Raw genomic sequence first — 26,309 nt, 5'->3', positions numbered from 1 at the left:
ATTTTAGTATATAATATGACTACTATCATAATATTACTCTCATATTGTATAATCTTCTCAAGGTCTTTAATAACATTATTATTGAAAGTGGTTCCAGATCCATGACCCAGCTTTATATCTAGTTCAGTTTACCTAAAATAAAAAACCACCATATTACCTCTTTACCCTGATTAAAGGTAAAGGTAAAGGTTCCCCTTGACAATTTTTGTCCAGTCGTGTCCGACTCTAGGGGGTGGCGCTCATCCCGCTCTTCAAGCCATAGAGCCAGCGTTTTGCCCGAAGACAATCTTTTCCGTGGTCACATGGCCAGTGCGACTTAGACACGGAACGCTGTTTACCTTCCCACCGAGGTGGTACCTAATTATCTACTTGCATTTGCATGCTTTCGAACCGCTAGGTTGGCGGGAGCTGGGACAAGCGACGGGCGCTCACTCCGTCGCATGGATTCGATCTTACAACTGCTTGGTCTTCTGACCCTGCAGCACAGGCTTCTGCGGTTTAGCCCACAGCGCCACCACGTCCCTTTACCCTGATTAGGGCTCCCTTATTTCAATTTAATTCTCCTTTTTAATATACAAAATATACCCTTTAACGATTCCCGATGTTAAATATATACTTATTTCCAATATTAAGGGGCCCTTCCTTGTTTTCTCCTTTTTCATCTTTCTCGGTAATTCCCTCTCTGATTTCTCTTTTTACATTTAGTATTTCTGTGTGTCTAAGCATTCTGTCATCTTTCACGTCCTCTGAAACCATTTTATACATCTGATTTATGTCCACTAACTCTTTATGTACTTGGTCTATCTTCAATGGATCTTCCAAGCTTTTCCTCTGATCCAAGACTGACGTTTCTCTTAGATTAATTTCCTCCAGCTCCTGTTTGGATTGGCATACATCATCTGGAACACTCTCATTTCCTTCTTCGTTGTTCCCTGTTGCTTGCGGGCTATAATTCTTCTCATGTTGATTAGATAGTTTTACCTCCTGATAATGGGATCTCACTATTGCTAGTATTGTTTGAAGTGTAGATTTTATTTCGTCCCAAAATTGTCCTTGTTGTGCCATTCTGTTCCAGCTGCCCAAGTGTTTAGGCCAAGATTCAAGGTGCCCAAATATTTGTATCCGCGGCCTGATGGCCTAATTCCACAGGTTTACGAATATTCAAGGCACAGTTTTTTTTTAATGGTCCACTCTAGGGTTAATTGTCCAACCAGGCACAGAGGGAAAAAAAGTCAAAAAGAAGTAAACAGATTCTGAGGCTTTAAGCAACAGCAGTGTACTCAAGGTCACCCCTCCTGGGCTCCATGCCAAAAGACTTCAAATAGTCAAAGCAAGGTCCAGATTTATCAAGTATAACGGAAAGTTTCTTAAGCTTTATAATGCCAAGTTGTAATATTCTTGAAGTATGTTTTAAATGTATTGAATGAATATGTTCCATAATCTTTAAGAATATGTTCCATAATCTTTAAGCTATCCCTCTCACCAGATTTTTTGCCGCATTGTAGTTACTGAGATAGATAGCGGTTCTTTTTTCCATATATAGAAATCTCCAGGGGTACAAGCAATTAGTTGTAAAAATATATCTCACCCGATGGTAAACAACGATGTCAAAAAGCTAATTCTCGCCTCTTTTAGCCGGCTGCCGACGACTTGCAAGCTAGCCTAAGCTGCTTGTTACTGTCCGCTGGCTGATTAGGGAGTTTCCTGGATCAAACGGGGGTGGCGGCCGCCCCCCCTGATCAACAGGTTCCCCCCCCCCCAGTTCATCACCCCTCCGGGGTGGTTCCGACACCCTGCGATGTCCCAAACAGGTCAGAATTCAGCCTAGGAGACAGAGCTCTGTTCTCCTGCTGCCGTCTCGTCGCGACGTCAAGCCGGAAGTCTCACTTTACCTTATTTCTTGTAAAGGTGCTTGTGCAAATACTTGTTTATATGGTAGTTATTGTGTAAAAGTTTATATATATATTTAAAGAAAGCATCTTATTTTATGTTTGATTGCTGTCATGGCTTCTGTTAGAACATTGTTTATATAAATCAAAATGTAGCTCCCTTGTTTGATTGCATTAAAAAGGTTGATTTTTAAGGGGGGTTGGAACCAGAAGAGAAGTATTTAACATCTTGGTCATCGCGGCATAGTAACAGGCTCTATTGTGCATACTGAAATTTCTGTTCCTTTTTCTTTATTGCTATTTCCTTTTTAACTTGCCTTTTTAAAAAAATTTTCAAAATCTGTTCTTGGTTTTCTGATCTTGTTGACTCCTGTAAATTGATCTGTTCTTCTGACCAAAAGTGTACCATTGCTTATCACTCACTACATTTAAAGAACACACGTAAGAGCTTGGGATCCATCCCAAAATGCTGCAGTTTTTTTAAAAAAAGAAAAGTCAGCCTTCAAATCCATCAAATCCCAGTGACATTTGTATTATAATATTACCCAAATTCCATCTGTTTCCATCCTTCAGCTGTTCCAGCAGCACCAAGCAGCTGGAGTCTGGACAGCGGAACCAGAGAGGCCTTGCCATTCCTGTCTGCTCATGTTGGGAGCATCCTGGCCCCACCAGTGCCTCCCCGAAGCCTACCCCATGGTAAGGAAATGGCCAGTGGGTCTGCAGAAAAAAAAAAACAACTGAATTTATGCCCAGTTAAACCATGTGAAGGCCAACATGTTTTGGTTCTGTGAAAAGGAACAAAAACAAGAGAATTTTTTCCTGATTTTCTTGGCTGACAATTACAGGTTTAAAATTTCAGCAGTTCTGTGAATATGCTCTGCAACTGAAATTAAGCTTGTGAGTGATGCAAACTTAACCTCACATCTTGCTTCAATCTAGAAATAAATATTTATTGAGATTCCATTTACTGAAGAGAAATTGAGGTTTCAGATGTGTAATGCTAAGAGCCTGTTGTCTTGCCACGGGAGCCTTGATATGACCTCAACTGGGGATGACATCATATTGCCACTAATGAATGTGTCTATAGTTTTTAGTGTTACTGTGAACATGTATGTTACTGTGAACATTGTCCAAGTCATCATATAAATGGATTGGTTTCTAGGAAAATGGCAGCATACTATTAGGATTTATCTCTCTTTTCACTATGGGTCAAAGAAAGCTTTAAAATTATCAATATAAATACTGTGACATATTTTTCTTTCATTCATCTCATTTAAGGTCACTACTCGATACATTTTGATGCCTTCCATCACCATCTGAATGATCCGCCCCCAGCACTACCTGCACGAACACTGCGTAAGGTAAAAGGTTTTCTTTGCCTGCATAACCACCCAAAAGAATCCATTAATCTACTGGGACCAGTTCTGTGTTCCCCATGTGTTATCTCTACTGAGTACCTCCAGTGTTTGTCCTGATAAACCAGCTGGCTGTGTCACCCTCATGTTGTTTAGACTAGAAACTGAAGGTGTCTTGTTTTCACCTGGACTTTAATGAAATTTTTACCCTACAACTCTGAGAAAAATCAGCTTATAAAACTAGAGTAATTAAAAGACATAAAGTTTAGAGTTAGCTAAGTCACATAAGATAGGAGTGAGGAGTGAGAATTTAACGTTCACCTTCTCTCATTTTACCAGTCTTAAACTCCCTCCCAGCTGCTGTGTATCCCACTGACTGAAATATACTAGTCCAATATGTAGCAGAGTGGAAAAAGCCATTCTAAAGAAAAATAAAAACAAAAATTATTATTCCGTTAGTTCCTTAACACTGTTTGCCCTGATGATCAGTTTATCAATTATTAATTATTGGCATCTTTAATTCTGCTTGCTGTGATGTATGGTAGGCTCCTGAATCAATATTTCCTTCTAACCATGGCACTGGAAAGGGGGCATTGGTTCTCCTTGCAATTATCCTGAGCTTCTGAAATTCTTGCAGCACCTCTTACATAAAATACATGTACAAAGAGGGCTGGAATAACATCCTCTTCCTCAAAACCACTCTATGGCAATGAAACATTTTTATTCAGAGCTAGGAGCGAGCCCCAGTCCTTAGCCCTTTAGTGCTATGACACAATAATGGAAATTTCAGGAAGATGGGAGAGGAGAGATAGACTGTGCAACCTTTAAACAATGCAGCAAATTACAAGTGGCCATGAAATTGCATGGCTGCCTATAAAATCTCTTACTGTTATTTCCCACCTACCAAAGTTTCCTCCTGTTCTTCCTCTGTAATATTACAATAGAGAATTTAGCTCAATAAACTGTGTAAACCTAACCATATTAAAATATGCATTATTTTGAACTCTCCAAGCAAATCCTATCTAAATAGCATAGGCCAATTTCCTAGATAAGGAAGGGAAGCAAGTCATTGTTAATAAGGACAACAGATGCAAAGGAAGACAAGACCTCTTTATCTTTTTCAGTATAGTCTTGTCAAAGAGTCAAAACATGTCAAAATATTCCTTATTATTGTTTGAAACCCCACCCCCAATAATAATTCATATTGCAAGTACAGTATAGCAAGTTTCATTTCATCTCAATGAGCTCTGCATTGTTTTCTTCTTCCTTTTAAACAGTCACCTCTTCATCCAATACCTGCATCACCTACCAGTCCACAGTCTGGCCTGGATGGAAGCAATTCTACTCTTTCAGGCAGTGCCAGCAGTGGAGTGTCTTCGCTGAGTGAAAGTAACTTTGGTCATTCATCTGAACCCCCACCTCGAACAGACACCATGGATTCTGTCCCTAGCCAGGCCTGGAATACTGATGAAGACTTAGAGACACCCTACCTTCCTGTCAGGTACAGTCTGTCAGAGCCGGATGTTCTGGAAACTCTCAAATCTCAGCCATGCCGAAGCCACTCTGCTCCATCAGGAGTCATTCCTCAGGACACTATAGACCCTCCAGCTCTTCCTCCTAAACCGTATCACTCCCGTCTCCCAAACATGGATAATGAGGAGGGGATGATTTTGGAAGAGGAAGAGAAACACCGGGCACTGCATCGCAAAATCTCCCAGCCAATTAGCGGCACAAAAGAGGAGCAAGCCAGGGTAGCCTGGGAACATGGCATCAGTGAGCAGTAAGCAAAGCAATGATGAAGAATAATTTGCATGAGCATTCCAGTTCTAAAAAACCAGAAGAGGGATACAAAATGAGGCTTCAGAGAAGAGATAAAATGAACTGATTTATACTCTGCTGTTGGAGCCAGAGACTGAGGCCTGCATGTGCAGTTGCTGCTTTCCTTTTTATTTAATTTTATACTTTTCAGATTTTCAGTAGTTGGGGGTTTTATCAATTTTTTTGCAGTGGGTGCTTCATTCCTTCTACAGTTTATCAGACAGCAGGAAATGATATGTTAGCTGTAAACACCTGTAGAAACTGAAAAATACTAGAATTTTGAGGGGGAATGCAGCATGGGAATCTCCAGCTTTCCTCCCAATTTTGAGATGCGCACAAGTTGAAGCAGTTGCACTAGGAGTATGTTTATTTGCTGTAGTAAGTGAATGCTCATTTCAAATTCAGGGATTCCATGAAGTGTCAAGCCAGAAGATGCACAGTGTAGAGGCACTGAAATATGCTTAAGAAGAAATTTAATCTTCCAGGCTTGAGGTGTATAAACTGCTAAGCAGTGGTCTTTGTACATTGCCTCAAGTGTGTTGAAGCAATCTATCCAGTGCTTACTGGCTTCCATGTCAGCTTTAAGGCATCATTTCATACATTCTTTCTGGTTTGTCACAGACTTTCTGATTTCTTGCTTCCCCCATTTTCATTGTCATTTGTATCTACCAATGATATAAGAAGAGGGAGATACCTAACTATGAGACTTTTGGTCTTTCTCTTACTAAATCTGGACACGTTGTTGTCATTATCATGTTTATTCCAGTTCAGGAAGAAAAGTAATAGTATGGCACAGCAATCAGAATAAAATAAATATTTGAATGCATTTCCCTGAAGGTTAAGAATCTGTATAGTTCAAAATATTGTCTGTTACTGTACCATCTCCCCCAAAGTACTCCTGCTACAGGACATCAGGACCTCTATTTGTTCCAGAAATACCATAATCATCAATAAATATCCACTATGTTAACACTATAAAAGTAGGCATTTTAAAGGCGGCTAGCAGAAAATGAAACAAATTTCTTATGGAGCTTTTTATTTTATTTTTTAATAAAAAGGTCCTTAACTGTGTCTAAAGAAAGATGAACTAAAGTAATGAATAATGTTGTGGAATGCAGAAGTAAGAAAGGAGCCACTGTTTGTACTTGTACTCAAGAACTAAAGCAGCCAATTGGCACGTTGTGATTGTACATTTTAATCAAAGATACTCTAGAACAGTGGTGTCCAACCTTGGCCCTCCAGATGTTCTAAGACTACAGCTCCCAGAAGCCTTCACCACCACCTCTGCTGGCCAGGATTTCTGGAGGTTGAAGTCCAAGAACATCTGGAGGGCCAAGGTCTACCACTGCTCTAGAACATGCTGCTATAAGCTATGTGATAATTAGTGATAAACTTAAGCTCAGAAAGGGTCCTAGAAGATACACAAAGAAAAATAATATCAACACACATAAGGCAATATAACAATATACTGGCAAATTAGAACTAATTATACATTAGAAATTAATTCATTTTATTCAGTGTTGAGTATCCGTTTGTTTTCAACACCTTAAATATGATAAAAAGGCTATTTAGTTCAAGTTCTAATCTTGTTGCACTTCCCTCTGAGGGTTAAAAAATTCTCTTTTTTCATTAAAAAAATCACATTTGTGAAACCAGTTACTGTATATTAAAAGTGACTGGAGCACAGAGAATATGAAAGATTGGTCCAAAATGCCTATTAACTTAAGGGTGAAATCCAGTTGCATCTCAACCACATGTCATCAAAATTTATTCTAGAACGTTGAGGGACCCACCAGACCGAATCTGACAGGTTCAGAAGGGCAGAAATAAATAAAGCACTGTATAAGCAGAAGTCCACCCACATTGGATGAAAACTTCAAAGTCCTGATGTTGCCATTCAGTAACTGAATAATGGATTTTGCCCTGAACAAATGGAGGGAACAGTATGCTCACTGTGCAACTGAAACTGGTAAGGTAAGTTTCTAAGACAGTTTCACCAAGATTTCTCTAAGTCAAAACATCTATTACCCCTTTCTTCATATTTCAACTAAGCAACATGGTATTAAAAAAAAAGAGTATCAGATTTTGTGCTCTTTTTGAGCCATTGGTGTTCACAACTGCTTTTTGCATCCCTCTTAACATTGGTCCAGAAGCACCATTTTTCCCACTAGGACAGGATGCTCTCCAGAACTACCAAAAACATCTGGCAAGCACAATTTAAAGGCAGTAGGTGTGCTTCAGATTAATATTGGCATGCCACATGTCAAACTTCCAGTCAGGATAACTATTATTCACCTAGACCTCCAGGAGAATGATTAAGGCATATTGCCTTTTTTGGAGTTTGAGGAACTTGCAAATCAATTCTAAATATGATTATTTAGACATCTGAAATCTCTAGGACCTACTCCCCAATAAGAATGTTTAGAGGATTGCAAGATCCATACAGCTCTGAGAAACCTTTTCTGTTGATACAGTTTTAAAGGCCTTTTCCCTTCAAGGGCCATGCAACAAGTTGGCAAAGGTAACAAAATAGGAAGGTCAGAATTTCTCTCTAATAACCTGTGTATGGAGGGAGGCAAATTTAAATGGTAGTTAACAAGGAAATTTGTGGGGAATCAGTTTTTCAATTTCTGCACAATGTTGTAACGTGTGTGCGCGTGTTAGTGGCTTTTTAATGAAGGCAGCTCTGTGTGTTTTAATGCAAAATGAAATTTACATTGTATTTCAGTTAATGAATGTGAAGCTAAGCATCCTACAAAGCATAACACAAATGGAGCTCCAGTTAGGTATCCTATGCTGTGCTTATTAGATTTTACAGACCACTAATACAAGTCCTGTTTGATGGGGCTTGTGGTGACATGGCTTTGAAAGCCAAAGTTCCTGACAGAAACATAGTAATAATTGTCTTTGGATAGCAAAATGGAAATTTTTAAAAATTATATTTTTGGACAGTGAAATAGCACACTCAATCATGGTGCCTTGGAAAAGGTCTAAACAGCTCCAGAATAGTTCTTGTCCTTTGTCTAGAGGAGAAGACAGTTTAAAAGACATTGGTCATTGAGAAATAGGAATAGTTCCATCATGAAGTAGTAGTGATACATACATTTTGTTATAATAACAGAATTATAAGGTTTCTTCCCCCCCCATTAACCCCACCACTCATTCCCCCGTCTTGCTTTATCCTAAAAGAAATTAAATCATATCATACATGGGGAAGGAAGACAGCAGGAGATTTGGGGAGGGGATATCATGTTGATTATTGTTCCCAACATGTTTCAAATGTAAATATATCACATGAATGCTGTGTATTTGTACAGGAAATTGAGCAAAAAAATTGTATAGATTGTGATGTCTGGTTCTCGCGCCCTGTAAATGTGTTTTTAACCTATGGCAATCTCCCGTTTAAAAAACACACAGGAAAAAATCTCTATTCAATTCTCTTTTTGTGTATTCATGTTCAGAAAAGTTATATTAACCATAAGAAAAAACTTGCAGGAAAAAAAATCACAAAATTTGTACCAGAGTCCTAAAGATATTTCGTTGTATATATTGTGATAGCATGTTTCTGGAATCAACAAATAAGTGATGTGAATTTTAGGTGTAAATATGTTTTATTCTGGGGGTTTTCCTTCCCTCCCCTCCCCATTCACTCAACTGCTGTGATGTGGAATTAAAGATCAATATCTGATATTTAAAATCATTGAATAGCTGTGCTCTCTGAGGTACCAATCACACATTTATTTGAATGCCCTAGTCCATCTCAACAGATTTTGAAAGTGCTAGGTAAAGCAGAGGATGCACTTTATATTTTCAGGTAATGTCAAATTAAATTACACTTAAGAGTTTAGAGGAAGGGAAACAGGAAAATGGGAAGACTACTGCAGTCTATTTCATACAGGAATTAATCTGATAACTGACCCTTAACTGACCCAATTTTACTTAACCCATATTAAAAGACTTCCAGTATGACATATGTATATAATTTTAATATTTATCTAATTCTCAAAAGTAATCACTAATGAGTGGAACCTTGTTGCAAGGGAGAAATGAGTTATCTACAGCAATCCTGCTGACTAGAATGACTTTCTTCTGGCTCTGTGAGACCTAAGACAGCTAAAATAACCCTTTATCAGGTAGAAAAGCCCTTACCTGAACACTTGCACAGATTCTTAAAAGTTTCTGTCTAGATTTCATTATGCCCTAGGTACTGGTGGCAGCCAGTTACCATTATGAGTCCCAGGTTCATTTAAGCAATTCACCATAGTCTAACACGTACCTGTTGCCAGTTATGTGATCGATCAATTCCCAAAGCATGTTCTGTGTCTGAACTGTAGATACATAATCCACTTCTAGCAACCAAGGCTAGAGCTTGTAAAAAAACGTTTAATTTCTTCTACCTATGGCAGAACACAGCTTTGAGTGAATACATACAGAGAACCAAAACAGATTGTTTCCCTATCACACCACCAAATTATTCTGATTATGGTAACTGCACATAGTTGCAGCAGAAATCATGCACAAATATCACACTGCACGCAGAGAGGAAAGGCAGAATGTTAGGAATGATAGGAAACCAAAAACAAGAAGCAACCCTCTGTAGGGTAAATATGAAGGCACTGAAAGGGGTTAACTAAGGGTTTATATTTCTGCATATGCATTCATGTCAAAGTTTAATTAACAAATGATTGTACTGAAAATACAGAGGAAAATATGGAACAGCCTGGTGCAAATCTCTGCTCCCCAAGAGACTCACAGAGAAAAATAACACTCTGGAACTAACTTAAGTAACGTGGTTGTGAAAATCTTTCTAGACAATCATTTCATTGCACAATGAATGTGCAGAACATTAAGCATCTTCCCTCTATTTAGCACATTTATTGTGAATAAATCACAATACCCATCATCAGAACAGCAATATTGTGTTGCTAGGATAATCCTATGCCTCTTCCCAGTGTACTAGTGACTGCTATACAGAATGTGATTATGCAAACATTATAATTATATAATTATTGATGACACTGGCAGTGAGCAACACTTTGCCTGTACCATTTTGTAACTTTTTTAAATGGTCTAATTTTTCCAACAGCTAAGTATTTGCCCACTGTACAAGTCAAATATGATTGCACTCATGAAGCCCTTGAAAAGAAGCAAAAATATTTGTGGGTTTTTTCCTCCTAGGTTATTTATTTCAACATAGGCTGGGGGGAAAATTGTTGCATTTATATATTATGATTGATTTATGCATATTGTCTTTTTAAAATGCTGTTTAATGTATAGATTACTTGAGCATACATAACTGTAATTCTGTTAAAATATGAACAGTTAATAAAAATATAAAATTAAGAAGGGCCAAACACAAGCAGGGATTCATCTTCCATCTCCCCACCAAAATACCATTTTACTTTAATGTTTATTTTTCCAACAGAATTTTTGTGAATCTGTTGCTACTTTGCTCCAGTGCAAGATGTTTATCTTCCATTAGACAGTTCTACAATGACTTACTCCATGTGCATGTAGCTTTAAAAATAAAATCTATGAGATGGGTGGATATTGTTCTCTAAAAAGACTCAGCAATTATACCTAATACTATTTTCAGTGAACACAAATTCTTATCAGTAATTCCATGTAGTGAAGAAGCATGTACAGAACAAGTTGCTATGTGTACCTGATCTTGATACTGCTACCTGCATGCAAAATGGATAGACCCAAGGATCTGCCATCTTGGCAGAAATACATCAGAATGTGCATAAGATAATTAGATATGCAGCTCAAGCCAGGATACCTGTCATCTAATGTGTCTATTATCGCTGCTGTGTAAATGAAAATATGTATTTTCACCTGCCTCTATTCTCACACACAACTTAGGGCCATAGTACATAGTTAATACTGGTTATGACCACTTTATTTTCTTGCCTTTATGTTGAGGTAGTGCCTTCCTCAAACCATGTAAATTACTGTTCTGTAACTCCCACCTTGACTTTTGGGAGGCTCTTCATATATGATTATTCATGTTCAGTTCAGCATTGGCTTCAGATAAGAGATGGAGGCAAGCCCTCAGTTTGAAAGCTGTTATGGTCCAGTTCAGCAACACTCCACAAATTGCAGGTGAGCTGTAGCCACCTGAATCACAGATTCAGTAAGCTGAAGTCCAGGTAGTTACCCATGCTTTTAGCAAGGCTTTAGGACGTGGACAATATATGACCCTCCCAATATTTTGGAATGGATGTCATTAGATAAGCTAACACCTAAACTTCTTCTAAGATTCCTAGTGTTTGGACAAGCATCTCACAAAGCTTAGAGTCAAAGGGGACTATGGCATTGAAGATTTAAAACTGAATTCTTAGAAAACCCACTTAAACTATAATATAAAAGCATTAGTTTGAAACTACAAGGAGTGCAAAGTATCAAATTTAAATACAGTACATCACCTCTTAAGTTGTAACCAAATCATCCTTCAGCTGTCAGAATGTTATGATAGTGACCTTGTTCAGCTCAAGTACTAACCAATTGTTTTGAATGACATATAGAAACCTATTCTCAAACCACACTTTTAACCAGATTTTAAATGAGTCTGGTTAAAATTCTTCTCAAGATTGGATGTCCACGTTGACACCTTAACATAATCAAATCATTTCATGAGGAAAAGAAGGTCACTGTAGTTTCTGATGGCTCAACATCAGATCCCTTTGACAATCCAAAGTGGAATGAAACAGGGCTGTGTCCTCATGCCGACCCTATTTGGGACCTTTCTTGCTGTCATGCTGAAGCATGCTTTTGGAACTGCAGCAGAAGGTGACTATCTCCAGACTAGATTAGATGGAAAACTCTTTAATCTCTCTAGATTGAGAGCAAAAACCAATATCCAGCTGAAATCCATGCGAGACTTCCGCCAATGATGCAGCTGTTGTTGCCCATTCTGCTGAAGATCTCTAACAATTTATGAATTGTTTTAGTAAGGCCTGCCAAGATTTTGGACTAACAAATCAGCCTGAAGAAAACACAAGTCATGGGCCAGAACGTGGACTCACCTCCCTTTATTACCATCTATACACAAGAATTGGAGGTTGTTCATGACTTTGTATATCTTGGCTCAACGATCTCTGACACCTTCTCCCTAGATGTCAAGCTGGAGAAACACATTGGCAAAACAGCTAGCATGTTCTCTAGACTCACAAAGAGAGTATGGCTTAATAAGAAGCTGACGACATATACCAAGATCCAGGTCTATAGAGCCTGTGTCCTGAGTACACTCCTGTACTTCAGTGAGTCCTGGACCCTTTGTGCACAGCAGGAGAGGAAGTTGAACACCTTCCATATGCATTATCTCCGACACATTTTTGGTATCACGTAGCAGGACAAAGTTCCAAATACGTAGTCCTAGAACGAACTGGAATTTTTAGCATGTATACATTACTAAAACAGCAAAGTCTACATTGGCTTGGGCATGTCATGAGAATGGCTGACAGTCGGATTCCAAAAGATCTCCTGTATGGAGAATTAGTGCAGGGAAATCGCCCCAGAGGGAGACCACAGCTGTGATACAAGGATATCTGGAAGCGGGATCTGTAGGCCTTAGGAATGAACCTCAACAGATGGGAAACTTTAACATCCGAGTGTTCAGCCTGGAGGCAGGTGGTGTAGCATGGCCTCTCCCAATTTGAAGAGGCACTTGTTCAGCAGGCCGAAGCAAAGAGGCAGTCCCGAACCCATCAAAATCATGGAGTTGGACAGGGGACAGCTTGTATTTGTCTTCAGTGTGGAAGGGATTTCACTTTAGTATTGGCTTTCTCAGTCACACTAGACGCTGTTCCAAGACCTCTATTCAGAGCACATTATTCTCAAGACTGAAGGATGCTTACAATAATCAATGAGTCCAGTCTCAGAAGCAAAAAACTAGGAGTGCTCAGGTTACACACTGAATCCCAGTTACTGCTCACTTTCTTGTTATAAAGTGACATCATCTGCCACAGAACAGCATGTAAGAATGAACAATACAAATTTGGGAACTTTTCTGCCTTTTACAGACACCAGGGAAATGTAGGTAATGTCTACCTGTATAGTTCCTTTTCAAAATCTGCATACCTTTTATAATATTTCCTAATTTTAGTTTTAGTTCTAATGTAAGTGCGGTGCCCCAAGCATTTTTCTAATAGACATAGAATCCTAGTAAAATATATGATAAACCCGAATGTGATTTCAATAATCAGTGATGGGCTAAAAATGGTTTACTATTCCTTTCCTTTCTGCAGTCATTTCTCAAAAGATTCAAGAACTTTTCAATCCCAATAATTCAGAAGGTAAAGAGACCTGTGCCAGTGCACATACTGTATGTGACTCTGAATACACACATATAAATTTACAAACAAATGTTTCTAGTACTAAGTGTTTAGTTGTGTGGTCTTTGAATATTAGATATTCTGTAATTAATTTAAGGATGAATGGATTTTACAGTCTTGATTTTAAATCCTACCTTTCACACTAAATAAATATATAACTTGATTGTGATTTCTGTGCATTTTCATCATTTTAACAAAAAAGGTCATTGGCCAACACGCTTAATATTCTGCGCTTCCATTATATACTATATCCCTCTAGGAAAACGGTGGGGTGAGGGAAGGTATCTTTCTGATTTGTTACTCCTTAGCAATAACTTGAACTGTATTACCAAAAAAAAAAAAAAACCAGGAATTTTAAAAAAGCGCAAGAGGGAGCTAAAGTAACACCGAAGTGCAAAAAGTTGGCTTCTCCATCTGTCAACGGAGGTAAAACAAAGTACTGTACTACAGTATTAAAAACAAGGCACATTTGTATACTTTTTGTAATTTTAATACTGTTGCAGCCGCCAATTTGGGCATTAGCATTATTTCCTACTTCCGTGAGATTTGTTAACTGGCAAGCAATGAGTAAGGTGGCCCCTTTCTTTTATCAGCATCCCAAATGATCCTACGAGGAAAGTCCACAGAAGACGTGTTGCAAAGGAGGATCTGCGCAGAACAGAAAGGGCTGTTGCGTGTCTTGAGCCCAGCGTTTCAACCATGCATCAGGGATCCATAAGGTTTTTTTTTTTTAATTGAGAGGTCCTTACTGTCTGAAAGCATTTTGAGCAACTTATACTACTTCGTGTTTTCTCGTTTGTTAAAACGAGGCTGGATTAGGTCAGTGACTCAGGCGTGAGTCCCAATAAACCAGTCGGTGCAGCCTTGGGCAAAGAGCGCAGTCCCATAGCAACTCCAGGAAAAAGTACCATCTACCTTAGGAGAGGGTGACCGTACGTCGGCATCGACTTGACAGCAGGTAATTATTATTACACGGGCATCTGCCAGAAGGCTTTCCTTTCCAACCTGTGGCTAAGGTTCTGTTTTCGGGGAGCTGCCGAAACGCCTGGTCCTCGGCAGCTGCCTCCCTCTCTTCTCCTGCCCCCCCAAATCTTCCTCAGCTCTGGCGGGGAGCAGCAGACAAGACTCGCCTTCGCCCTTGACAGACAGGCATCCTGGGACCGGCTACGGCTTCTGTCATCGCACGCAGGCGACGGTCGGCGCGTTTGCCTATCTTTCTCTCTCTTCCTCCCCCCCCCCCCCCCGCTCCCAATTAAGGACCTGCAACCCCGTATTTCACTCTAAGGGTTCGAGGCCCTCGCCGGCCAGGCACCTTTCACGCTTCTCTGAGGAAAGACTGCGCCGAAGGGAACGACTACGGAGCGACCGGCCAACCGTCCGACCTGCTTCCGGGCTGAGGAGATTCCCAGCAGCGGGCGAGACTTAAAAGAGAGCGTGGTTTTCCCTCAGCTTTCCCCTCAGGAACCGCCTCCCGCCGGGTTTAGAGAGCGAGCTGGCCCGTCCGTTAGGCGGCGCTCCGCCAGTCTTTCTTCGGATGCCGGCCACCTCAGAGTCCGCAGAGCAAATGCTTTGGAACAGAAGCGGCTCTTACGCCTCCGCCTCTTCAACCCCCCCCCCACTCCGTCCTTAGCGCGCGCCAGTGCCCTGAATTAAAATGGCGAAACTTCCGTCTTACGTGGAACTCACGCCCTTGCCCTAGATAAGTATGGTTCAGCGCCTGCGTTGAGGTTTGCAGAAAGAGAGCGTCTGTCTTACTTGACTTCCTTGATCCAATCGGCGGCCGCCAACTCTCCCGTCCCGAAAACCTCTTGACCAATCAGGAAAGGCAGCGTGGAGACTCGGGTTGGGGTGGTCCAATGGCAAGGCCGAACGTGGGAAAAGAAACAAAGAGCAGCCAATGAGGAAGCGAATGGGCGTTGAGCATGTCGTCAAGGCGCCGGCTGTGGAGAGAGGGAGCCCAGCCAGCCGAGGTGGTGGTCGAGAGCGAGGATGCGGGCGGCCAACGGGCTCTGGGCGGCGCTGGCTCTGATCCTGCTCCCGGCGGATAGCCACGGTCTGCGGGAGGGAGACTGCGAAGGTGAGTCCACTTTCGGGGCCGGGAGGGCCGGCGAAGGAGCAACCGGCGTGGGAATCAGGCGCCTCCCCGGGGGCTGCGCCGAGAGAGGCAGCGAAAGGTCTCCCTGGTCCCGTCTCCGGCCTCGAAGTTAGGCAGCGCTCTCGGCGCCCCCCCCCTTTTTGTTTTTGGTCGAAAAGAAATAGCATTGGACCACCTCGCGGGGTCGTTGTGAGGAGGAAAGTAGCCCTGCCGCAGCAGGCGCTAAAAACCGATTGCTCCGGAGAGAAAGCGGGCGTCGTGCCCGCTCTGGGTTGAGGGAGAAGGGGAAGGACTGCGTTGTGCGTCGACTTCTGCTGTTCATTGGCCTGTTTCATTGGTGAGAAATCTTCATCCAAGGCAGCCCAGATCTTGGGCTGAAAAAAGTTGATAGGAGTCTCACACACACACCCCAACTCGCTGGCCAGGGATGATGCGAGTTGTAGTCCCGCGTGCAGAGTGCCAGAGTGGAGCAAGTTTATATAAAGTACACCTGCTCATTTAGAAGTCGTTATTTTGAAGGTCATTTTCTTGTAAAATGGGTCATCCTTTAGGGAAGTCAGTGTCCTGTTCCTAATAAATAACGTTGTTTCTGTTATCAGGAAAACGGGCTGCTCCAGCCAGTTGATCCCGCTAGCACCAGCTTTTTCTGCTTGATGCATAATTCTCACTTTGAGATTGGTACTGGTTTAGGATAAGTAGCGAGTAGGCCTACGTTCTGCCTTACACTCCCTAGAACTGCAGTAACACCCATTGAATCCTCTGCTTGTAGCAAACACTCCCACAGGCTGAGTTTCCCCAAAGATGTATTTTAATTTCTGAGCATTCATCAAAGCAGGGACGATTGCCCAGTTGTTACTGTCTGAGTGCTTAGAACATGCGTTATAAATCAGTGATAAAATGCAGCTATCAGAAGACCTTACTGAGGATTTTGGGGGGTGTCATTCCTCCTCACATTCTGTTTCAGAAACTGAGCATCTCTCAGCAACAGTCTCATCAAATAAACAGCAAGAGATGGCTGTGCCAAGGCAAAAGCATCTTTGCGAAGGACAGATTTATGCTGGCGAGTTTTATGAGACTTGTCCCACTGATAGCTGTTTATGATTAAAATTATGTACCTTCATTCCTTCAATAAGCTCAAGGCACTTTGTACTGTTGTACTGCCTCCCCATCCACACCCTATTTTTTTCTTCACAACAACCCTGTGATATAGTTTGGAGTGAGGTGCAAGGTAGTTGTGATGCCTTGTGAGATTCACAGATGAGGTGGATTTAAATTTGGGCTTAAACTAACCAATACATCACATAGGTCTGGTCAGATTAGAGCACATTGTTACCCATTGTATGTATATGATGCTTTTGCTTTCAGTTTCACATTATACAGCTATCACTTTATTGCCCATCAGTTCATAGGTGCTGGCCATAATTTTACAGGCTAAGTTTTGAAGTAAGTGGTATTGAGCTGCATTACAGGAATACTGTAAGTGCTTAAAGGGTTATCTTATGTAAAAGGTATGAAAATGTTCTACTGTAACAATATATGGATACGGCTAGCATTGTGTTCTCTTAAAGGATAGTGCTTGCCTGCCTGTGGTATGTCCCCCAGCCAAGACAGGAAAGATACTCACTGAGAATTGTTGGGGAGTTGTTTATTTCTGTCAGAGAAAATTAGACAAGCGAGCATTGTGGCCATTCAGACATCAGATTTTCAGAATAAAAAAGTATTTTCCATTATGTGCAAACCAATCAAAATAAGTATTTGGATTCCAAGCCAGTACAGGTCCCAAGTTGTCAATGAAACTAACTTGTGGATTGCAGCTTGTCGTCCTGGAGCTAGCCCATCAGTCTTGGCATGGCCAGTGGTGAAGAATGCTGGAAGTTATCATCCAACAGTATGTGAAGGGCCACAGTTGGCCCATCCCTACTCTAATTCTTAGACCTTCTGTATGTACCATATTTCACTAGTGAAAACCACACTATTCTGGAGTTCTTTATCTTGTTACACTGATAGTATGGAAATGGCTGGGATTGCAAGGCTTCATGCAGAGGTAAGTGGATGCTTCGAAGCCTCTCTGTGCTGAAACACTGTTGGCATGCATTCCTGTTATGTGTCCCAGAGAGCAGTGCAGGAAGGAGCAATACCTAAGCCATCCCCATGGTATAAGTATCATACAAGAAGGAAGTTTTTAGTGACAAAATATGCCCAGTGATTTGTATAATTTGCAGACAGTAAGACCCCAGTCTACATCAAAGGTTTATTCTGTGTGTTGTGTAGGTAATCTCTAGTCAGTCTAATTCTTCTTCTCATGCTTCTGTCACAAGAGATTTACTCTTAAAACATTCAGTCTAGAATCGGATGGAACAGCAAGGAAAGACTAACATGTTTTTTTCCTCTTTGAGCAAAGTCTAAGCAAGCTAGGTTTATGACTAGGTAACAGGCACATTTCCTGTCTTCTGACTTGGTAAGAATATGTTCAACCTCACACTGAAATAACCTGCTAGTCTTAAGGTTACCACAATACTTTGCCTTTTGTTTTTGTCCTGTTTTATTTTTAGTATTAACTTTGTTATATAGTGGGTTTTACTGACTGTTCAGAGTGCTCCATTGTAGTCACTTCAGGAAATATTTACACTGCGTTTTCTGTTTTGTTATGTGTGTTTTTTTTTCTTACTGCTTTTTTAGTGTGTGGCATGAAGGCTATATTTCCCCATTCTGTTTTGTCCTCTAGACTATTAGCAGGTTGTCTTTTGATGCAGTGTCCTTTGTTTATTTCAAAGTTGCCTGAAACAGTTGGTTTCACAGGTTCGTTTCATGTTTGTGTCTCTTTTCCTCTTCATAGTGTGTGTGTCATTCCTGGGAAGATTCTACCAGAGCCTGCGTGACAGTAATGCTGAGTTCACACCAAATAGTATTGAAAAAGAAATTTTGAAATCCTGCAAAGAAACAAAAGGCAAGGAGAACCGTCTGGTAAGTAGCAGAGGCATGTTTCATTTCTGTGGCAAGTTGGATGAAAAATGTTAATTTGACATAAAAAAGGGTTGTGAAGAGATCAGAGTTCTTTCAAAACAAAGAAAACCTGATAAAAGTATTGAACAGACACTACTGAGAACTGAAGGAAGAATCTAGTTATTTATGTCTTCCTCTTCACCCCAGTTTGATTCTCCAAGATGATTAGCATATTCACTTAAAGGAATTGTAGGAAAACAGTACAGCGGTACCAATACCAGAGGTAACAAGATTAGCATTTCTAGGATAATCTAGGTTTCTAGCATGTGGCAAAGGAGACTTCATTTTGATTATTGCTGATACTTGTCATTGGTGGGTCTGGGCTCTTTTCTTGCTGTCTGTCTGAGATTCGGAACAGTATCTACTCTGAAGATTTGAGTGGCTGTGTAGAAATATATCATCATGGACAGTCTTTCAAATACCCTTTAAAACCAAGCCTTTAAGGATGTATTAATGGTAGTAAACTTCTAAGCACACATTCTTTATCTAGTAATTGAATCAGTTGGATTTAAACAAGTATTCACTCTCATTGCAACTAATGATTGGATTTAGGCCTTAATGTGTGATTTCTGAGGAAAGGGAATCTAATTGTGTCTGCTATACCTTATCCTTCCCAAGACTTCTTCAAATATCTCTTAAGCAGCCCAATTCAATATGAAAGATGGGGGGGCAGATGATTCATTGTTCAATAGTTGTGCTGATCCTTTAAGATATTCTGCCTACTTTGATAACATCCCGTGTTAGACAGTTCCCTGGAGCACTGAAGGTTTCAGCAGGCAGAAACAGAACTGCAGGGATGCTGTAACTTTCTTTTTCTGTTCTGAAAGAAAAGTTCTTTTAGGCTAACAACTGCCATCTTTATGTTTCAGACAAACTTGACAAGGCAGCCCAAAAGAAAATATAACTATTTTTAAGTGTACTGATCATCCATTGTCTGCTTCTTCTTTAGTGCTATTACATTGGAGCAACCAGTGATGCAGCCACTAAAATGATTAATGAGGTGTCAAAACCTCTAAGTAACCACATTCCTGTTGAGAAGATTTGTGAGAAGCTGAAAAAAAAGGACAGTCAGATATGCGAACTGAAGTATGGTGAGTACAATTATATGTTGGCTAGAAGTGAGTAAAAACCTTGATCGACTAAAAGCTGGGCTAGTGAAGAATTTTATTCACGCAGTGTCAACCTGTGGGAAGCCTACAAGCAAGACGTAGGTGCTCTGCTCATGTATCCCTTAAGATAGTGATTAGAAACTTGTAGACTGATACTGGAGATTAATTTACAATTATTTGGACTCATAGGCATTGATACTGAAATGAAGGTAACACTGGTTATTGCAACTCAACATTGATAATGTTGTTTTCCATGAACTTAGGTTTTTTTTTTAAAAAATGGGTCTGTTGGTGGCTGTCATATCTCTTGTTGTAATGAATTCCTTTATTTAACTTTGCATTGCACAAAGTACTTTCTTACATCCATCCTCTGTTTTGCACCTATCAGTGTCTTTGTATGGCTGCTAGTTCTTTTATTAAGAAAAAGCTGCTTCCAATACATTTTTCCCAGCATAAGCATAATTGTAAGAACCTCTATCACACTGGTCATCACTAGCTGTTTTGGTTATAGATGTACTCCCTTCTTCAGAAGTAACTTTGAATTGTTTTAGGCAGAGAGAATGAGCATGCAGAGTACCATGCTTTAGGCTAGGTCTCATCATGCAGTTTTCCTTTGTGAAAGAGTGTCATGATCTTCCAACAAGTAATCATTATTTCATCCAGTCATATATTGCAGTACTCCCAATACTGAAGTATATCTCCTTGGACTGGTTATGCTTGCAATGCTTGCATTGTCTCTATACTAGCATTTAGCAGCCAAGAATAAAATACTGACTTAATTATGGAATATTTACTGGGGAGGGATGGTGCTGAAAAGCAGGAAAAACATAGTTGCATGTTCAATTAGGAAAAGTCTAATCCTGGAGGTCAGTGGTTCCCAACCTTGGGTCCAGATGTTCTTGTACTGCAAGTCCCAGAAACCATGGGCAGGGCAGCAAGTGGTGAAGGCTTCTGGGAATTGCAGTCTAAGAACACCAGGTTACCCAAGGTTGGGAAGCACCACTGTACATAAAACAAATTGGTAATGTTTGACAGGAACCTTCTTGATAATCTTCTGAAGGAGAATTCTAGCATGGAGTAAATACTAATTGATCTCAACTAATTGAAAAATAAAAATAAAAACAATCTTATCAGATTTATTAGAGCAGAAGAAATCAGTTCAGGGTGACACTGCATCCCCAATCATTGAGAACTAAGATGAACACATATGTCTTGGTATGTGTTCTGGTTCTCTTTGAAAGAAAGTGGGAAGCTTATAATCTTTCCCAAATTCTTCACTAATTAATGTAGGTACTTGTTCTCTTGTTTTGTCCTCTCTTGGGGTAATACTCAGTTCTGCCTTACTACTTACATAGGTAATATTTTGAGTTTTCATAGTTGCTTCTGAAAGCTGCGAAAGTGGAAATTTCCCCCAACAAATCTTTATCTGGATTTCTACTTTCCTGGATGAGAAACACACGCACACACACAGACACACACACAGACACAGACACACACACTATTGTAGGACAGTTGACAAAAAGATATGTACCTCTGTTAGTTTGGAAAATGCAACAGTGGCCAGAGAATTGGAAAAGATCAGTCTACATCCCAATCCCAAAGAAAGGCAGTGCCAAAGAATGCTCCAACTACCTTACAATTGCACTCATTTCACACGCTAGCAAGGTTATGCTCAAAATCCTAGAAGGTAGGCTTCAGCAGTATGTGAACCGAGAACTCCCAGAAGTACAAGCTGGATTCCGAAGGGGCAGAGGAACTCGAGACCAAATTGCTGGATTATGGAGAAAGCCAGAGAGTTCCAGAAAAATATCTACTACTGCTTCATTGACTATGCAAAAGCCTTTGACTGTGTGGACCACAGCAAACTATGGCAAGTCCTTAAAGAAATGGGAGTGCCTGACCACCTTGTCTATCTCCTCAGAAACCTATATGTGGGACAGGAAGCAACAGTTAGAACTGTATATGGAACAACTGACTGGTTCAAAATTGGGAAAGGAGTACGACAAGGCTGTATATTGTCCCCCGGCTTATTTAACTTATATGCAGAATACATCATGCGGAAGGCTGGACTGGAGGCATCCCAAGCCGGAATTAAGATTGCCGGAAGAAATATCAACAATCTCAGATATGCAGATGATACCACTCTGCTGGCAGAAAGTGAGGAGGAATTAAAGAAACTTGTAATGAGGGTGAAAGAGGAGAGTGCAAAAAACGGCCTGAAACTCAACATAAAAAAAACTAAGATAATGGCCACTGGTCCCATCACCTGCTGGCAAATAGAAGGGGAAGATATGGAGGCAGTGACAGATTTTACTTTCTTGGGCTCCATGATCACTGCAGATGGAGACAGCACCCATGAAATTAAAAGACGCCTGCTTCTGGGGAGGAAAGCGATGACAGACCTTGACAGCATCTTAAAAAGCAGAGACATCACCTTGCCAACAAAAGTCCGAATAGTCAAAGCTATGGTTTTTCCTGTCGTGATGTATGGATGTGAGAGCTGGACCATAAAGAAAGCAGACCGCCAAAGAATTGATGCCTTTGAATTGTGGTGCTGGAGGAGGCTCTTGAGAGTCCCCTGGACTGCAAGGAGAACAAACCTATCAATTCTAAAGGAAATCAACCCTGACTGCTCACTGGAAGGACAGATCCTGAAGCTGAGGCTCCAGTACTTTGGCCATCTGATGAGAAGAGAAGACTCCTTGGAAAAGACCTTGATGTTAGGAAAGTGTGACGGCAAGAGGAGAAGGGGACGACCGAGGATGAGATGGCTGGACAGTGTGTGCGAAGCAACCAACATGAAATTGACAGACCTCCGGGAGGCAGTGGAAGATAGGAGGGCCTGGCGTGCTCTGGTCCATGGGGTCACGAAGAGTCAGACACGACTAAACAACAACAACAACACCTCTGTTATAACGCCCTGTATCTATTGCAGTGATTGTGTTCAGTTGTAACTCTGGTTTGACGTCATGTGAGCAAATCTTGTATGCGCCTCCTCTATTCCTTGTGGACATGTCCCAAACAAACTGTGCCTGGTCTTAACTGTGAAAAGAAACAGTTGCAAAACCCGGTTTGAAAATCCTGGCCTGTTTGCTAAAACTGTAATTGCTTAAGTATACTTTCAGTTTTTTTCCTAATACTGTAAGCAACCATCGTAGAACAAGGTCCAGTGCACATTTTTCAAATTCTGCTCATGCAACACTTAACCCATAATTCAGCATTGTGGATCAGCCAGATCATTATTTCTCTTTTCAGTACAGTGGTGCCTTGACTTACGAACTTAATTGGTTCCGGAACTCTGGTCGTAACTCAAAATGATTGTAAATCGAAGCGCCATTTCCCATAGGAATGCATTGAAATGCAATTAATCCATTCCAGCTGAAGAAAAAAATCACCAAAAAGAAAAATCACTGCCAGACCCATCAGAAATGTGATAAATCCCTTCTGGCTGAAGGGGAGGGGGGGAGAAAAGCAAGCAAAGCGTGCAAGACCCATCAGAAATGCAAAGATAGCAAACTAGAAAGCAAGCAGAGCGTGCAAGACCCATTGGAAATGCAAAGAAAGCAAGGCAAAAAGCAAGCAGAGCACTAAAGACCCATAGGAAATGCAGAACAAAGCAAAAAGCACGCACATTGTGCAAGACCCATCGGAAATAGGGGGAAAACCCCAAAAGCAAGGAAACCCCCTAAACCCACCAAAAATGGGGAAAAATACCAAAAAATAAACAATCCCCCCAAGACCAATCACAGCACAGAAACATAACCCCCAGCCCAAAACCATGCTGCAAAACCCACTCAGAACAGTTTTTAAAAAGCAGAAAACAGCACCTTGCCTTATCAGGCAGTCCAAAGCCGCCTCCAATCGCACTCTGTTGGGGCGAAAGAGCTACAAAGAAACAGCCTCTTCCCCTACCAACAGTTAGCAGTTTGAATTTCCCACCTTTTTTCCCTGCCTTTTTCTGTTCATAGCTGGAAGCTCCGACTGCAAGTCAAAGCAAAATTTTGTGGTTGGAGCTGGTCGTAACTCAAAATGGTTGTAAGTCGGGACATTCATAAGTCGAGGCATCACTGTACTGGCAACCGATTGGAATCATTTTTTTTTATCTTGCTTTGTTTCAGTGTGTCCATTTCAGAGGTAGTTGAGGAAAGCTTTTGCTATATATAAAAAGTTGTAGTTATGGTGTTGTGTAGTTCATATATTTTTAGCCCATGCTAACCAAGCAAATTAGGACAGTGTGATTTTGACTTGGAATTTTCAGTACATACGATGCCTTTATTTTCTTAAGACACGGGAAGCATTTGACACTTAAAAGGGTGTTGTGTCTTTAGGGTCATATTGCTGTGCATCTTTACGTTAGAGCAAGTCTCAGTCAAATTTATGAGACATCTCCTAAGTAATCATGCATAGGTTTGTGTTACAAATATGAAAGGGATCCTTGACTAACTGATGAACTACTGATGCTTCATACAGTAACATGACCCTCTCTTTTACCAGATAAACAGATTGATCTCAGCACAGTGGACCTGAAGAAGCTGCGAGTGAAAGAACTGAAGAAGATTCTAGATGATTGGGGTGAAACATGCAAAGGCTGTGCAGAAAAATCGGACTACATTCGGAAAATCAATGAACTGATGCCTAAATATGCCCCCAAAGCAGCTAGTTCACGGACAGACCTCTGACCACCATTGTGGCCTCTAGCACATTAGCAACTCACACACAAACTATATTACTCTTCCTATTTTTTCTTTCTTGGAGAGCTGTTTTTGTAACTTATTTAACAGGGTTTCATGTGTCAGAGTGGAGCGGTTCTTGCAATGCTGGTTCAACTGCCTTGTCATGTCAAGTTTTTCTCTTGTCACTGATTTATGTTAAAATACTGACATGTATGGGTTTTTTGAAATAAAACTTGTGAAATCCAGTGTCAGTTGAATTAATGGGAGTCATATGAGTTCAGTGGCAGAAATCCTACTGATGATTTATACATGTATAAGTGAAATTATGCAAGTTCTTATGGCTGGATTGCTATTGTTATAAAGTCCTGGCCATTTTCCTACTCATGTGCCCACTGCATGAACAGATGTCTGATCAAGAATGCAATAATCACATTAACTTTAATTGGCTGCTGAAATTTACATAATTTCATTAATGCATCTATAAATGATCAAAGCAGCTTTTTGCATAAATAGATATAGGTAATGAGGGAACCTTGCAGATTCTGGATAACCTTTTAAACAGTGCTATTTGTACAATTATATTCTTGCATGTTGCTTCAGTTAAGTCAGAGGAGGGTCAAAATAGACTGGGAACCAGTGCTTTATTACATTTGTCTGGTAGAATGAGCTAAGCAGTTAGTATAAATGGGTAAAAAAAATATGTGTTGCACCATCCCTCCTGTCAAAACTGCAGTCCACAACTTGCTGGTCTTTGACCATAATAAAATCCATCCATCTATGCAGTCCACAGCCTGATAAGGAGTGGCTGCCAGAGTGTACACAGGACAAGATGGGCTTAATTTTGCTCACTGACTTTTGAAAAAGACAATGTGGTAGATTCATTTTGGAATTTCTTCCATCTTGTTAATAGGTGCCTGTTATAAGGGGTCATGCATTAGTACACACAAGGGGTAATTGACTACAAGGCCCAGTGCTAGTAGTGTTTCTGACAGAAGGGGTTGCATCCAGATCTACCTGTTTTAACAGTAGACGTGGTCCCTCAGATGCTGCCACTTCTGCCTCAAGAGGGCTGGTAGATACACTCTGGAGCAGATGTATTGTTCCATGAGTGGACTCTCAATCATGTAACATTGGATGGTCAGAATACCTTAAATACTGACCAAGGACAAAGGGTACCTTGCTTTTAGCTGATTTTTTAAGCTGCTTTGAAGTTGGACTGCAACTTAAAAAGGGCAGCAATTATGCATTTTAAGTGAAACTTTATGCAGATATTATAGATGTAAGTTGCATCTTCATCCCTACCCAGGGCGCTGGCTAGGAGTCCGCATTTGCGGGATTGTACGGTCCCTAGCCTGAAACTGCCCCATTAAGCACTATGCAAACGGTACATAAAGTAATATTTACATAATACCGACTTTTCAAATGCAGAGCAAGGGAGTTAAATATTATTTCAGCAATGTAACATTTAGCCACGTCGACTGTTTATGGCAATAGCTTTCATTTCACGGGAGTTTTTCCTCAGGTTCTAAAGAGAATGCGATAGAAGAGCTGCCGCCCTCCTTCCTTGACAGGCTGTACTGTATGAGAAAAGAAAGAAAAAAACGACGGGGATTCCTCGAGGTATTAAACGCCTCTTAATCCCGCCCTTAATAAGGAAGCAGAGGTTGCGTTCCACCGTAGCCGGACAGCCTTGCGCGGCAAAAGTTTAGGAAGGCGGTGGGGAGGTGGTCTTTCTGCCCTCACTTTCCACAGCCCGCTTCCGTAAGGGGCCTTGAAGGCGACCGTCAAAGCACGTGAAAGCGGGAAAGGTCTCGCACGCGGCCCCCATCCATCCAGATCTCGCCTTAACCGGGCACGAGGGATGGCGCCAAAACCGACCCGAGAGCTTTTTGGCCCCCTCCCCCACCCGTTATTTGCGAGCGGCGGTAAGCGAAGGAGTCGCCGTCGCAGCGCGCGGGCGGGCGGGCTCGCCCACTGGGGGGGCCGCGAGGGCGCGGGATGATGACGTCCAAGGCGCGCACGGCGCGGCAA

At 41.1% G+C, this 26,309-nt stretch overlaps 2 protein-coding genes across 26 annotated transcripts in view; both read left to right on the top strand.

Annotated features, from left to right (window-relative positions):
- DOCK3 (dedicator of cytokinesis 3) overlaps nucleotides 1-13,567 on the top strand; it is a 291,232-nt gene extending 277,665 nt beyond the window's left edge. For 17 of the 25 annotated variants that reach the window (XM_078385476.1, XM_078385471.1, XM_078385469.1 and 14 more), the window contains 3 exons: nucleotides 2,463-2,585; nucleotides 3,168-3,250; nucleotides 4,522-13,567. In XM_078385476.1, the coding sequence (XP_078241602.1) occupies nucleotides 2,463-2,585; nucleotides 3,168-3,250; nucleotides 4,522-5,028 (713 nt within the window). In that variant the 3' untranslated portion in view covers nucleotides 5,029-13,567. The remainder of the gene's footprint in view (nucleotides 1-2,462; nucleotides 2,586-3,167; nucleotides 3,251-4,521) is intronic. The other 8 variants (XM_020788721.3, XM_078385475.1, XM_072989793.2 and 5 more) reach the window with 3 other exon arrangements.
- A 1,738-nt stretch (nucleotides 13,568-15,305) lies between these two features.
- MANF (mesencephalic astrocyte derived neurotrophic factor) lies at nucleotides 15,306-24,523 on the top strand. Its single transcript, XM_020788666.3, has 4 exons — nucleotides 15,306-15,475; nucleotides 18,330-18,457; nucleotides 19,446-19,587; nucleotides 24,100-24,523. Exons 1-4 carry the CDS (start codon nucleotides 15,388-15,390, stop codon nucleotides 24,282-24,284), a joined length of 543 nt encoding a protein of 180 aa, XP_020644325.2. The 5' UTR covers nucleotides 15,306-15,387; the 3' UTR covers nucleotides 24,285-24,523.
- The last annotated feature ends 1,786 nt before the right edge of the window (nucleotides 24,524-26,309 follow it).

The sequence above is a fragment of the Pogona vitticeps genome, chromosome 2 (genome assembly GCF_051106095.1).
Source record: "Pogona vitticeps strain Pit_001003342236 chromosome 2, PviZW2.1, whole genome shotgun sequence".
Taxonomy (NCBI): domain Eukaryota; kingdom Metazoa; phylum Chordata; class Lepidosauria; order Squamata; family Agamidae; genus Pogona; species Pogona vitticeps.
Note: the sequence above shows the minus strand (reverse complement) of the source record. Positions and strands in the feature narration are given on the sequence as shown.